We start from the raw sequence: 16,114 nt of genomic DNA, 5'->3' as shown, positions 1-16,114 counted from the left end.
CAAACGAAACCTTAATATGAACTACATGAGATTAAATACAGACTTCACGTGTGTCGGGTGACTGGTCTGTCTTGGGTCCAGATTAACTGTCTTTCGGTTTTCGCCTACCACGTGATAATGAGAATGAAGTTATGGTTTTATGATTGTCTTGCCTTGCGTAATGATCTTATCTCCCATCATAAGTGTGAATGTACATTACGCACACACACACACTCAGCACGTACTGTATCTTTTCGACCTGCGGGTGTTTACACTTCGGGTCCGCTGCTCCCATGCCAAGTTTGCCAACACACACACGACACGCATGGGCGGAGCTACGAGTCATTCACTGGCCAGTAGCAGAAGAGCGGAGCAATTACTGGCTATAGTGTCGACCAATAAAATGGTTACTATCTGACGGCAGCGGCCAACGAGAGTCTGTGCGTGGATGGCACTAAATTGGGCACGTGTGTCTATGCACATGTTGACACTCGGGAAGTGAGGAGGAGGAAGAGAGAGAGAGAGAGAGAGAGAGAGAGAGAGAGAGAGAGAGAGAGAGAGAGAGAGAGCTGGTCTGTGGGATAGGGATAGAGTAGAAGGGATCGTCGGGAAGGGTTTGCGTTGTTTTTACAGGCGCCCTGAAGGTGAGGTATGTTTTTAAAACAATTCGTTATTAGGTAGCATGTCATTACACAGGCATAGTAGGATAATCCTATTTGCATTGCTCATTTTCGATTGTTAAACTGTTATTTGATATAGTCCGCATCTATCTGAAATTGTCCTATTACTGCAACTCGGCGTGTGTGTGTGTGTGTATAACTTAAGTCACGTGCAATAATTGTGTGTGTGTGTGTGTGTGTGTGTGTGTGTGTGTGTGTGTGTGTGTGTGTGTGTGTGTGTGTGTGTGAAGAAGGATACTGTTTATCATTTGTATAACATGTATATGTATTCTAAGAATACATCAATTTGTATGTTATACAAATGATAATGTCGGGATTGCGATTACATTTAAAATAGAATCACACCCTAGACATTATCGTATCTCACACAAACAGCAATACATGTAAACGTTTTTTTTTTTTTTTTTTTTTTTTTAAATAAAGTTGAAAACAATTGAGATTTCGTCAAGAAGTGCATAACAATGCAGAGGAATTTAGGGAGTTAGTGCTGACATATACTGTGTGTGTGTGTGTGTGTGTGTGTGTGTGTGTGTGTGTGTGTGTGTGTGTGTGTGTGTGTGTGTGTGTGTGTGTGTGTGTGTACAGTACAGAACAACTGAAGTGGAGCCATAAGTGACCCTGTCATTTTCATTGCTGCTGACTGTCTGAGCAGCACAGAGAGTTACAGTCTGAATGAGATTGGAGGAATACAGGAGGAGAGATGTATACCTTTTTTTTTACTATGGATTTGCAATGAACAGAGGCACACTTGAAGAGAAGGAGAAAGAGCAAGGAAGAAAAAGAGAGATATTAAAAATGGTTGGGGGAGGGGCGGGCGACATGGGCGAGTGAAAAGTGTGTGTGTGTGTGTGTCTGTGTGTGTGTCTGTGTGTGTCTGTGTGTGTCTGTTTGTCTGTGTCTCTGGGTGTATGCCCCTGCCCCTGCCCCTGCCCCTGCCCATATCCTTGTGTGTGTGTGTGTGTGTGTGTGTGTGTGTGTGTGTGTGTGTGTGTGTGTGTGTGTGTGTGTGTGTGTGTGTGTGTGTGTGTGTGTGTGTGTGTGTGTGTGTGTGTGTGTTTGTTTGTCAGAGGGAGGAGAGGAGTAAGAAAATTAAAAAGAAATGGAGAGACCCTAGCTGCCTTCTTTAACCACTAGTTTTAAAGCATCCCACTGCACCCCTCCCCCCTATTTTCCTGCTCTAGACGACACACACTTACACAACCATGCACACACTTGCACAGGCTTGCATGCTCCCCGCTTCTCTCTGATCTCAGAGGGTCTACTCTAGACAGACCCCATGTATTCTGTAATGGCTCAGACAAAACATTATGGATGAAAATAAATTTAATATTGCCATTGGTTTTATTGAAATTGGGTTTATTTTGGAATATGCAGTAGGGTCTGAAAAACCATAATGAAAACCTTGGTTTTCAAATCTAATTTGAATCTCGAAATCAATAGTTTTAGCATTTAATAAATTATAGCATTTGATAAATGAAAAAGACATATTTACTTTTTATATTTAATTTGAAGGTCACTAATAAAATGTAATAAAATTTGTGACATTGTCAATGGGAAGTCTGTGGTACAAAAGGTCAGATTTCCTTGCTTGCATTAAAGCACACAAGATGGTCTTTGGAACATTTATGGAATAAAGTGTTATTTTCATTAAAGCAAACCAATCGTACATATAGACATACAGACATTCAGAAATTCATGTAAGTGTCTCATTTTAACTTAAATTGGTATGCTGATAAAATCATTTGGAATTTAAAAAATTTGTTAAATGCAAAATTCACTTGTGGTCTCACTTTCGGGTTCCACAATTTGTGCAAATTTGCTTTTTGCCTACTTCCATTTTTTCTGTTCTAGATAATTTTTTCCATCTCTTTTCCACAGTCATGCAGTCCTCAGAATCTCCTTCCTCTCAACCGGATTCACTATGCTCCAACAACAGTTTCTTGTTCAGTGATGATGAGACAAATGTTTACCTGTTGGAGGACAGGGACAGGCATTCGTCTCAGTCCAGTCTCTCTAACAGAAGTGGTTACAGTATGAACGGAGAGCAGGAGCGTCCTGGATCTCAGTGGGCGTGTGATGGATTCAGTGACCCTGAGAGGACACAGGGCAACAGTCACGCTAGGTCAGCGTCTTCGTCCATCTCATCATTTCTCTCCCTGTCCTGCTCGTCTTCATCTGGATTAGGTTGTAGCATCTCTGAGAGTGAGCGAGGGAAGAATGGAGGAACTGAAGGAGACCTGCTGTTTGCTCGTAAGGTGAGAATCTTTCCACCAATTCTCAATAGTTTACACCTGGTATTAACATTAGTCTTGAGTGTTCCAACCAAATGTAGTCAGTTGAGACCCGTTACTTTTTACGACTAGTACTTGTATGCAATACAAATATGACTCCTGTGACTACTTGTGTTTGAGGGTCTTTGAATTAAAGGTAGGGTAGGTAATTTGTTTTATAAACACTTTTTGTTATACTAGTTGAAATTATTCACATCCTGATAGCAATCAGTAATAGAAGTGGACTTAATATTAAACGTACATATATCTTCTGTGGAAGTCTCAGGACCAATTTCTTTTTCCCAATAGACTTCATGGGGAGGGCAGGGTTTATGACCTATACTGGGACCAACCACCTGGGGGCGATCGAGACGTTTTGGCTTCACTTTTCAGGACTTGTGTGGCACGCTTGGTCTGAACCAATGAAATGTGATTTTCAAACTCATGCTGATGTAAACAAAACAATCTTACTTGCGCTGACTGACAGATCCGAAGCGTGCGCACAAAGACACGCTCAATCCCGACATGCACAGAATAACAGTATTTCAAAATATCAGTCTTGGCAAGTATTGTTGTTAAGGTTTTTTAATGGAGAATGTGAAAATAACAATAACTCATTTTTGAAAATTTGCTCATTGCGACTCATTTTGCCAGCACAGATCACATATGTATTTCCTCCCTTCTCGCACAGACATCACACATCATCAGCACGTTGTTGACACAGTCACGGGGTGCTGTAAAACAAACAGCAGTCATCTTTCACAGTTCCTCCTGAACCAAAACAACAAGCTTGTACTGCATTCACGCTATGTCATAACTGAAATTACGAGATGGCAACCCATGAGTTCATCCTCAGACTCTTTAATTTATGTGCTTCTATCTCAACACTATCAATGCCGAAATGAATCTTCAGCAGTCAGGTGGTTCTAGTAAGAGCTCTGTAAGTTGTTTACGTTCATTATTATTGTAGGTCTTTGAGCCATGAGGTAATTTAACGCCATCTCTCGTCTCGTGACGCTTTGCAGACTCTGCTGTGTGCGTTCATGTGTTTTGGAGGAGGCGTGGCTTTGGAGACGCTCTGAAGGGAGTAGGGCTGCACAATTAATCGCAGTTTACATGTAATCGCACTTAAACCGATTTAGCTTATCGCGATTTTGAAATTTTGATTATTTGTTATGCGCAGCTTGTCAGTTATGTATGGCTATGTAAACGCTGCTCCATCTGAACGCACTGTGAGTTTGAGTCACTTATAACGTGCATTTGAAAAAGCAACACGCGTCAAACATCTTTCCAAACACGAGAATCATTTATGAACCTCTTGTCCAACAAAAGACAACATTTAATAACATGCATTTACTCCAAACTCACTTCATAAAGACAGTTGAGTATCCTTCTGTGAGATGATGTGCCTTCTTACACAGAAGGCAGTCATGTTTAATCAAAGCGTTTCAATCTTCTGTTTATTCAGCTACAGCGATAGGGATTTCCTGGAATGATGCGCCATTATTGTACTTCTGCGGCGGGGCATATTTAGCGTGTTTGCGTGAGAGCGCCCTCTGGCGTTCAGATGGAGTAGTATTTACTACCGATCAGCCGCACTCCACTGACAAGCTGCGCATAAGATAATCGCAGCCTTTGCCAAATCGCGTGCGGTTTTATTGCGATTAATCGTGCAGCCCTAGAAGGGAGGGTGGGATCTCATGTTTTCAAAGCTAGCTTGCTATTGCTAACCTCTCCGAAATTGCCTACCCTACCTTTAACAGTTTACTATATCAGTGTATTGTTGTGCATCATGTCGGCAGTGATTATCACAAAGGTACCTGAATTTTGATTCTGCAAACAATGTTTTGAGCTGAAGACTCACAGTTATGTAGTCAAGTAACTGTATTAAATGAACATAAGATGAGCATGATTCACACGACATGGCCTACTTTTATTCCTTTCCATTTATTCATTTAGCAGATGCTTATATCTGCTTGGCAAACAGAAGATGTTCTGAGAACAGATGGTTCTTATCTGTATAAGACACACATGGCCAACAATGTTTAAAACCTTTGTTTTTGCACAGATGTTGATTGCCAGGTGAGTTGGTGAGTTTGTGTCTTCCAGGACACATCAGGATGCATTAGTGTTTTCACCAGAACCTTTTGACCCCATTTACATCTGAATTAAGTGCTGTCTACTTATGCTGGGATTGTACGAAACGGATATTATTAATATCAGATGCAAACAGGATCTTAGAGAGTTAGTTTGAGTATCGCATGATGGTGGCTTTCTCTCCTCCTCAGTGTTTAGAGCTCCAGGGTTTTGTTCGGCCTCTGCTGGAGCTTCTAAATGGACTGAAGAAAGGAAGATTTGACAAAGGTGAGATAAAAGCACACTGTCTCTGTGTCCAGTCTTTAACATCTCTTTATTTGAAGTTATACCACTGTAATGGGCCTGTTATAATCTGTGTAGTTTAGAATGTATCAGCCTTTTTATGTGTGGTAATTTATTTGCATCTGTTCTCTTGTTTTCTGACTCTTCTGCAGTCCACTGCTTTAAAAAAAAATTAAAACCAAAAGTCGATTTACTTTCTGTTTTCAGATTTTGCACATTTCATTACATAAGTAGAAAACATAAACCTGTGCAGGAAGTGATTTAATCTGACTTTTTCTGATTTCATAAACACGTTTACTGCTTGTGATTGGCAGGTCTGAGCAGTTTTCAGCAGAGTGTTGCAATGGACAGAATTCAGAGGATTGTGGGAGTGCTGCAGAAACCACATATTGGGTGAGAGAGTGTGAACATCAATAAGAACTCTAGCATAAAATTAGATGTTATTCTATCATGAGAGAATAAGCAAACAGGGTTGAATTGCAATATTTTAGAGTTGTTATATATAATCTCACCTTTTTGTTTGCAAGTATTTATGACATTATTAGAGACTCCATCTTCTGAGCAAAGTCTTGTTATGTATAGACATCCGGACATTCTAAGGACATAGACCAAGCTTTTGTAAAAAATCTGCAGAAGCTGCTATAAAAAGCTAGCCTGGTAATACCAGACTCTGCTACTTCACTTTGCTTCGTATACAGAGTCTGGAAGGGCATAATAGAGAAGTGTTTTCTCTCTCGCGGGGGGGCGCTTGTCTGAAGTTTAAAATCATTGGTTACCCGTAAGCCAATCACATAACGTTTGGTTATGGCGTGTGTTATGCGCATGCTCAGCCGCATCTAACTTCCACTGTAAACGCATGTATGATGCAAAAACTAAACCATCGAGCGAAATACCGGAGTGAACATGGCTGTGAATGACTTTTGGAGATCATGTGAAGTAAATCTACGCATCCACGGTACAATCAGCGTCTACGTCACGGCTCTCAGCCCGCCCTCTGTTCGTTGATTGGCCCGGCTGTTTTCAGGCCGGTGGAAAACTGAAAGATAGGCTGCTATCTCAGACTGACTACAGGGGCGAAATGAAATTAGCGGAAGTAGGAAGTCTGACGTAGTCAGGCTAATAAAAAGCCATACTAACTACAGAACTTTTTGGCAAGTGCAAACATATTTGAATTTTTAATATATCTTAAAAATAAACAACAATGGAAACCAACAGGCAGATATTAATAAGTAATTTAATTTGTAAAAAGACAATCTGTGGACATTTTTATCATATTTGCAGATTAACTACTACCTTTTTATAAGAATTTAATACTTTTATTCAGCAATGACTCATGAAATTGATAAAAAGTGACAGTGAAGACTTTTACATGGTTACCAAAAAAATCTATTTAAAATAAATGCAGTTCTTTTGAACTTCCTAGTCACTGAGGACTACTTTCCACAAAAATATTAAGCAATGTTTTCAACATTAATAATAATACGTTCTTGAGCACCAAATCAGAGTATTAGAATGATTTCTGAAAGATCATGTGACACTGAAGACTGAAGTATGGCTGCTGAAAATGCAACTTTTTTATACGAATAAATGTAATTTTAAAATAGAAAACAGTTATTTTAAATTGTTATAATATTGCACATGACGGTTTTTATTTTCGTTTTGATCAAATAAATGCAGACTTCATGAGCAAAAAATTATGTTTATAGTGGCTTTTCTAAAAAAAAAATATATATATATATATATATATATAATACAAATTTGTTTGCCACTAAAACAACTATATTCATAGGATCTATTCTTTCAAATTTGACAGTTTGTTGATTGAATTTCAACTCAGTAATTTATTAAGGTTTTATTTAATTAATTTTGGAAAAGCATTTCATTTTCTTTGTATTCACTATTTTAAAGTTAAAGCAACTTTTCTTTAAATTCAGTCTAAACTGAATGGTGAGACTATTGTGCCTCCTGCTGTGTTGATTGCTCATATCACTGCTATGATGCACTACCATGCACTACCATTGCAAACCTCCTAAATGCACATAGACAGATTTATCTCCTCTTGCCTCAAACTCTTTCTTATAATCAGATGAGAGAGGGCGAATATCAGAACACGAGGTCACTGGTCTGCTTGTCAAGCTTGATATTTGTACATGTTGCTCTCATTTTGATTTTCTAACCTAAATAATTGAAAAAGCTTTGAAATGTATTGGTTTAAAAAAGCCACAGAAAAAAAGAATTACTAAGTATTTCTGTTTGAAAGTATTAAGTATATTTGTGTATGGGTAATACTGAGGATGTTATTTTTACACATGGAACTCTTTTGAAAACTTTTACTATGCTTTTAGTTTTATAGCTGCCACAAATAACTAATCGTGGAAATTGTTGATTATATTTAAATCTACTCCCATTTCATAAAAGGTTGCAGCTCTGTGTATTGTAGTCTATTACAGTCATGTCTGTTGAGCCATTGTAACTCGACTTTTTAATCTCTCACGAATACTTTCATTTTAGCACAGTGCAAACACAATGTAAATAGGAGATTCATTGTGCAGTGTAGACAGCATCATTGATTATAACTAGAGTTTTGGGGACAAGTCAATGATAGACTCGCAGGCAACTTGACAGACAACTCTTATTGACAGCAATCTATATAATTGAATCATCATTTAAATGATTTTCATGTTCAAGTTGACCATTTAGACACTGACTTGATTTACTGACACATAAACGGCAATAAACAGTTTAGCCTCAAAAACCATCTGCTGTACATGACTCCTCACATATCAAAAAGAACTGATCATATATTAGCACAGATGTTGCAGAATCAGTTACTTACAAAGCCTGCATTTAATTGTGACTAGTTTACCAAAGAATACTTAGTGAAATCCTGAGTTGAAACATTTCACATAGTTATATATACAGTATATATTTATAAAAAAAATATTAAAAAAAACAGCCACTTTCCAAACATTACAGGTTAATTTGGAAGGTAATTAGTCTGGCTATCACCAGACCAAGCTCAATATTTTAAGATTGAACATTAGTCTGGGGAGTCTGCTCTGTATTTTCTATTGCACAAGAGGTGTGATCAACGGGCATAGTTCAAATGACTCTGTACGCAATTGGATAGTCCTTCAACCAATCAGACCAACGATCCGGTTGACGTACTTTGCAGAGCGACGCAAAAACTCCAGGCAGGAAACGTGTCAACAAACGTGTTGGTTTGCAGTATTGTTTGCAGAAGCAGGATTGTTGGCATCGAGCGATTTTTGCAGGTTGTGCAAAAAAAAAAAAAAAAACATGAAAGTGAGTGGTATTTACACCCACTCGAGCGATTTGTTTGCTAAACTAAAGAAGCCATTGAGCATTGTTGAGAGGTTAAAAGGAATTGGATTGACGAGATCATCGTGTTAAACCCGGCAATAGCGCGCCAGGTGGATAAGCCAGTTTGTGATTGGTCCCCGCAGGATAGAAAAATGTAAAGGTTTCCAGCCTGAGCTGCAGGGCGAAAATCAAATCGCCGGCAGATCGGGCTGGGTTTACCCAGTCTAGAAGGTAATGCAATTTTTAGTTCAATTATCCTGTTTTATAATTTCCCCTGCATATTGCTTCTAACGTGCCAGTGAAGAAGTAAGTGTTAATCTGTCTCTGTGCAGGCAGTCTTGTGCTGATGTTTTCATCTCTATTATGTACGTTAATAATAACCTGGAAATAGAAAATTAGTCATTTTGGCAGCTTAGTTTTAATAAAAGCTGTTTTTGGACTAGTAGAGTTCTGAAACTTAAAGCATAGTATAATGACTGCTTATATATTAAAATATTTTAATTTCTCAATTCATACCCCTTTAATTGGATATAATCCAATGGAAGACACTGAATTAATGGAAACTGGGAATGGGGTTTCATATTAGTATTATTGTAGTTATTAGAAATTGTTCAAGATGAACACTCAAGTAAGCCAGAATTATGTTGTAGGTTAATGATTAAGATGCTCTAAAGTTATATTGTTGTATTACTTGTTCACTTATTGCTCAAAATATTGTTATTGTTCATATTATGGACAGTCTTGGCCTAATGGTTAGAGAGTCAGACTGGTAACCCAAAGGTTGCGGTTTCGATTCTCAATACCAGCAGGAAATGACTGAGGTGCCCTTGAGCAAGGCACCTAACCCCCAATCACTCCCCGGGTGCCACAGCAAAAGTGGCTGCCCACTGATTTGGGTGAGTGTTCATGGTTTTCAGTGTGTGTGTTCACTACTCACTACTCCTAATGTGTGTGCACTAACTTGGATGAGTTAAACGCAAAGGACAAATTTTTAGTATGGGTTACCATACTTGGCAGTCACTTTCACTTTTTCACTATTATTCATAATGTAAAAACTTAAGTTATTGTTAAGTGTATGTTTTACCCTCAAGTTCACACAGACATCCTAGCACAGTAACCACAGGTTAATGTACTTCATCATTTACTATGGGCATGTTTCACTTATGTTTGTCCAAATTCATTTTACATAATGTAAAACCTAAAAAACTAAAATGTATTTCAGATATATTTATGTTATTCTGCTTATTGTCTTTTGTGTGTGTGTGTGTGTGTGTGTGTGTGTGTGTGTGTGTGTGTGTGTGTGTGTGTGTGTGTGTGTGTGTGTGTGTGTGTGTGTGTGTGTGTGTGTGTGTGTGTGTGTGTGTGTACACAGAGAGAAGTACTTGCCTACTTTGCTGCAGATAGAGGGAATGCTAAAGCTTTGGTTCCCTCAAGTGACTGCTCAAGTTTCCGTGACACCTAACCCTGCTGACTTTTCACTTCGAAACATTTCCACCCATGGCAAAAGCAATACTACTCCCCCACACAAGCACAAAGACCAATTACATATTCCAGTCAAGGTTTGTGTGAGGCACACAGCATATTAGTTGGTGTACTCAATTTACACTATGTGAATTTGTAGACATTGATGCCCTTTCTTATTTTCTTGGCTCTTGCAGAAGCGAAGATTGAGCTGGTCAGACACAGACTCGCGCTCCTCTTCTCCTCCCGTGGTGTGTAAGGGCACTAAAGGTTGTGAAGAGCAACATCAGTGGCTGTATGTTGATAAAGGGGAGGGCTCTTCAGGGACCCCTTCCCTTTCCTCACACATGAACCAATCAGACAAGCGAGTTAGTGAAACCCTGGAGCACAAGGTCATCCAATGGTCAGGTTCAAGACTGACATGGGTGCACGTTGCTCCCATCTTCTCCCCACCAAAATCTGGTCCCTCTCATAAAGGCGGAATGGCTAATGATAGAGGGAGCGGCAGCATCCTCCTTCCAGTTTCCCCTCTCACCAGCAGGAGCAGTCCAGCCACGCAGGACAGCTTCATCTCTTCCACCACACCTTTTTCAGAGCCAGCTGGATGCCAATGCCAGTCTGTGAGTTTAGGGACAACAAGTCCATTGCAGGAATACACCCAGATCCCACAAATCACAATGAAGCCTTCAAACTTAGAAAAGCAAAGCCCTTTGCAAACCTGATGCAGAAAAACCAATCACAACCAGCCAAAAGTCTTCTCTGTGTCAGAGAAGAATAGAAGTATGGGATGTTGAAGTGGTTGTCTATTACAGTAATTGAAAAAGTATTTGTAAAGAATCTCGAAGAAGTTTAAACTCAACATATAAGACTTTTTTGGTATCGATTGGGTTGAAAAATTAGCTGTTTTTGAACTGGAAATGAGAGTACCCAAATTAAAGGTTAAGTGTGTGAGTTTGGTGCCACTGCCATCATCAAATGGAATTGCAAAAATAATTATTTCAAAGAGGTTTTCAAACACTCCCCCATTAGGAATTGGTCAGCCAAACAGAAAGCCTTGCCCAAAAATCAAGGCATTGGTTGAGCCAGTGTTGTGCTGGACAGGATGCTAAAACAGTGTTTGCATGACACAATTATAACATCCCAAAAATTACACAGTTCACCTTTAAGGAAATTTTATATCATGCAGATGTTCATTGCCTTCAGGAGTGTGTGTTTAAATCTGAGGGAAAGACATTGACTTTGCTTTAAACCTAAAATGAGGTCAAATTAAGATGAGAGAGCAATAATTTTAATGGAAGGATAACACAAGGTCAAGCCAGCGGTAGAACTTAATAGAACGTAGATGGCATAGAATAAAAGGGTTAGTTTTTCCTATAAGTGTGTTGTTTTCTCAAATTGCTACTGAGAATGTTGGGATTATATTTGTGTTAATTACAATTTGAAAAAGTTGCCAGTAATACAACACAGTTGTAGCATGAAAGGCCCTTTTTGTAGTTCTGAGGAAAAATGTAGCAGGATCATAACTAACTTTTCAATACCTGATATTTTACGAATTTATGAGTGGATTGTAACAGAATTTACTGCATTTTATAAGTGTGTAAGTGTGTGTGTGTGTGTGGGGGGGGGTGGGGGGGTGTTATAAATGTAAATCAAACCACTTTATTTATTTGCTGTAGAGTCTGTGACAATTGCTCGAACTGGAAAAAGTACCCACAACTAATATACACATAAGTGATGATATCTCAACCTGATATAATGTAGGAAATTATGTAATACCCAGGTTGAAAGAGAAAGAACATTTCCATAATCTGTGAGTCTGCTTGAAATATTGTGTACAGTGTACTGAAGGAGGCTAGATGGGAAAACCTCCTGCTCCTCCTCCTGTCAGATGTGAATTTAGGTGCTTGAATGATTCAGTGATATGAGACGTCCATTTAAACAAGGGTCAGAAGTCAGAAAGGATAAAAAAAGTGCTAATATGCCAACCTGTATTTATTCAATTGTTGATTTTAATATTTATTTATGTTTATTTGTGTATGTATTTATCCATATGGCAGCTGAGGTCATTAGAGCTTGATCAATCATGGATTATTTTTCTCATGGAGTTGCTGCACGGAAAGTAGAGGAAAAAATGAAGGAAATCTGATATTGGAAAACCTGTGCCTTTTCTCTAAAAAGGATATTCATATTCATACTCGTATTTGTTGATTGTGTATTTTTATCAAATGGTAGAGAACACAAAATCTCAAAACTTTCTTATGCACACTTTTATTCATGAGAAAACTGCCTTTGGACACAAAGTATCCATTTACCACTAAAAGCACAGTGAATTACAGTAACCAATAACAAATGGTTAGATGACAAATGTCAATTGGTTGTCATAGCAACATCCAAAGTGGTGCTTTATTTTACATTTGCATTTAATAATTTCACTGCAATCAGTTGAATCATATAACAACCAAATGTCTTGGATCATTATTTTTTGGAGCTGATGAATTATAATGTTGAATGGCACTTATGCATCAATTAATGGGACAACAATTGCATCAACTTCACATGCTGCTAAATTACAGATTTTTTAAAAAGAGATTTTAATTGCTTAGTGTCCTGCTGCCCTATAGAAATTCTTGCCATGGTAAAAAATTAGAACTGATAACTGCATCACCTTTATTATAAGTAATTACATTTTTATATAATGATTTTGTAGAAGTTGCACTTGTTTTTATTTTGTCATGTTTTATACTGTACAGGTTATTTAAGACCAAGAGCATATTCATAAAGGATGTATATTGGTTGTTAAATCTGTATTTTTAAATAATTGTTATACCATGCACTCTACACACTGGAAATCTTTCTGCTGTCTGTCCTTCTTTCCAATCACGTTGTCTTTCACCTGTTTTTCCCTTCTTCATCCCTTATTTACTTTTCTCTTTTTCTCTGCTTTTTACTGTTATTCATGCTTTTTTCAACAAAGACAAACCTTTTAATAAATAATACATTTTTGAATGTACTATTTGAATGAGTTCTGTTTTATTGGTGTATTTACATCAAAAATCAAGTTTTTAATGTTGTTTTGTCTATGTGGTGTTTTTAATATGCTTTAAGACAAACCATGTGCAAATTCATGCCAACACCATTACTGAGTATTTTCTCGTAAAAATGTCTAGGTTACCACTGTAACCTATGTTCCCTGAGAACAGGGAACGAGACACTGCGTCGACTGACACTTTTGGGGAACGAAGGTCTGTAGAGAAATACATTTTAGTATTAGTTGCACACAAAAAATGAAAGAAGACCCACTCAGCTCACCTGTGGCGTGCGAAGTGAAGACTCCCCACACAGTTCCTTATGAACATGGGGTCTACCACCATTGCATGGCTGAAAGAGGCACTCTCTCTAACCAAGCCAAGGCGGGCCGTCAGAACATCGTACCACTCATCATGGGCCCAGCCTCAGGCCTGATGTAAGCGCCTGGGGAGTCGTGGAAGAGAGGAGAGGGCTAGGATATAATTACGCCCTCAGGGGAGGTGATCCATCAGCAACGCTGTTTGCGTTTGTGCTGGATCACCTCCCTCAGGTTCCTCTTCTTGCGGGAGTCCCGCCTCTTCTGTGATCTACTCCTCCACGGAGGGGGGAGTATGAGAGGCGAAGCTGGCTCTCTGGCCCCGTCTATGGTCCTCAGACTGTGACGGGCCAGGCCCTCCCGCCTGTCTGGCCGTGGACACGGATCTCAGCGGTATACAGGTTTTAAACACAGCTGAGCGCACCGTCGCCGTCGCCTCTCTGAATTTTCCAACCACCACCTCCACGGAGGTGCCGAAAGTCTTTCAAAGAAAAACGCTCACAATTTGCACAGGCAGCTCCTTCGAGGACTGCCTGTGCATGCTCTTCCCCAGACAAAAAACGCACAATTCCTGTGTATCACCCGACGTCAAATACCTTGGGCACGGGTCTGCACACTTCTGAAAGCATTCAGCCTTCTCAATGCATTTCACAATTACCTTTTTTTAGCACTTACAGACAGAACAGTCCCTGAAGACGAAAAGATGAATGTCATGTTTGCAAGGCGCCCTTATATACTCTCACGTTGATGATGTCATGGGCTGTCGCCGGTTAATAAGATTGCCGTGATTCGGTAGTAGTTTCAGACACCTGTCACGCCTGAGACGTTCCCCAGAGCGTCAGTCGACGAAGTGTGAGTTCCCTTTCGAAAGGGAACAGCAGTGAACCAATGGCAGTCTCAAAAACGTGGTTTGAAATCGCCGTTGTTCTCTACGTCACAAAGCTGTTAACCAATCCCGTCAACGTGCAGGCAGGCTTTAGCATATCATTATCTATGCTGCAAAGCAGGGGAGTCTCGAGAGAATCCAGGTTATCCCAGTATATTTTACTATTGATATGAAAAATCGGGTACATTTAGCAATATAGCAGGTGAATTATGTATATAATGTATATTACAATGTTATAATGAACTATATGCCTTTCTCCAATGAAGTTCTAAGATGTTCAAAGCATTTCTAAGGATTCTGATTTTTAGAAGGCAGACTGAGATGGCGAACGGGAACATGGTGAAACATTAGCAACATATTATTAGCTGTTTAATAACGTAGTCAAGCAAGAGGCTAATCATATTAATAACCATTAGGCTATGTCTCCAACGTTGCAGAGAGCGATACATAAAATGTATTACCATTTTCTGAAACACCGACTTGTATACAAGTCTGTATAATTCCACTTCTTCTGAAACAGTTTCTGGTTCAATTAAACTGGCTGAATTAAACCAGTATTTCCACTTGCCAATGTACACCGTTTACTACAGTAAAGTTGAGCGAGTGGTAGTCTGAGTTCATGTGATTGAGTAGAGGCGGGGCTCATTTGCATATTCATGTATCAACATATTCTAAACAAAGCAAGGCTGTAGAGTTACATTCAAGCCATTTTAAGGCATGAAGAATTTTTTTCACAGGAAAACTCATCTAAATATGTGTCAGTCACCTCAGTTTGAACTGTGTTTTTGTTCTCACCATTTCCCCTGCCTTGTTTGTTGATATAGTTACAGATTTTATTTTGTCACTCAGTTCAGGTGTGTGTGTCTAATCATCCTTGTTTGCCTGTGTATTTTAGTTTCCTTGTTTCTGTTCATGGTTGTCGGGTCTCATCAATGTTTGGATGTGCTATACACTACTCTCTTTATGTGGATTTTCCTGTGGATTTATTAAAGACTGCCTAATTAACTTCATGTTCTTGTGTGTTTTAGCAACACAATCCATGACAGAAGATCCTACCCAAAAGTGATTAACACAGCGAGATATTTCTCTATTTCCCGTTGCGTGTTTTAAAAAAAAGAAAAGTTTTTCACCATGGACTCTCTCTCATTCCGGTTAACATGCCTTGAACAGGGACAACGCTCCCTCGAGAAACATATGGAGGAGTTTCTTGATCTCGCCTACCAGACACCTTTCCCGAATGACTGTCTGTTCTAGTTCTTGTACGTTGGCCTGAACATTGCCTTGAAAGCGCGGTTGTCCGGGAAGGGTCCTCAAGGGAGCTTTGCCGCTTTTGTGGAATGGGTGCTGGTATCCTGCGGATCATCGCTAACCATCGGACCAGCTGACAACGGCGCCATCTCCACTCCCAACCCAGTGCCCAGCCAGAGACCATCCCGCTGCGAGGAGCAACAGAACAAGTCCACCGCAGACCAAGAGCCCAGCTCCACCGCAATGTTTGAGCCCACGTCAAGAGGAGCAATCGAGCTGGACATCACCCTGGAGCCTGAGCTAGCCGCTTCTGACCAGGTGTGCGAGCCAGCTGCCCCATCCTTCGCCATGGGAACCCTCGTGGAGTATGAGGGTATGGAAGTGAGCCCTGCCCATCATCCTGCCACTGAGAGTGAGAGTCTCCCATCATTCCCTCAGTACCATCCCAGCCTCCTCTAAGTTGAGTGGCTATACCTTGTGCCTGCTGTGAGCCACCTCCTCCTGGGCGTGGGGAGTCTGTGGCTCTGCCTTTGGCCTCAGAACT

The 16,114-nt window shown here is 39.7% G+C and overlaps 1 protein-coding gene across 1 annotated transcript; it reads left to right on the top strand.

Moving 5' to 3' along the window:
• The first annotated feature begins 544 nt into the window (after positions 1–544).
• Positions 545–13,103, top strand: LOC309484164 (uncharacterized protein). The gene is made up of 6 exons (XM_082150426.1): positions 545–623; positions 2,538–2,914; positions 5,218–5,293; positions 5,623–5,701; positions 10,005–10,191; positions 10,291–13,103. The coding sequence occupies exons 2-6, from the start codon at positions 2,540–2,542 to the stop codon at positions 10,813–10,815; spliced, it is 1,242 nt and encodes a 413-aa protein (XP_082006552.1). The 5' UTR covers positions 545–623; positions 2,538–2,539; the 3' UTR covers positions 10,816–13,103.
• Positions 13,104–16,114: the final 3,011 nt, after the last annotated feature.

This window comes from Leuciscus leuciscus (assembly GCF_965113295.1).
Source record: "Leuciscus leuciscus genome assembly, chromosome: 20".
NCBI classification, from domain to species: domain Eukaryota; kingdom Metazoa; phylum Chordata; class Actinopteri; order Cypriniformes; family Leuciscidae; genus Leuciscus; species Leuciscus leuciscus.
Note: the sequence above shows the minus strand (reverse complement) of the source record. Positions and strands in the feature narration are given on the sequence as shown.

Coding starts and splice junctions, on each gene's coding strand:
- LOC309484164 (XM_082150426.1), top strand. CDS start 2,540: ATGCAGTCCTCAGAATCTCCTTCCTCTCAACCGGATTCACTATGCTCC. Junction 2,915..5,217: donor ACCTGCTGTTTGCTCGTAAG/GTGAGAATCTTT, acceptor TCTCCTCCTCAG/TGTTTAGAGCTCCAGGGTTT. Junction 5,294..5,622: donor GAAAGGAAGATTTGACAAAG/GTGAGATAAAAG, acceptor TGTGATTGGCAG/GTCTGAGCAGTTTTCAGCAG.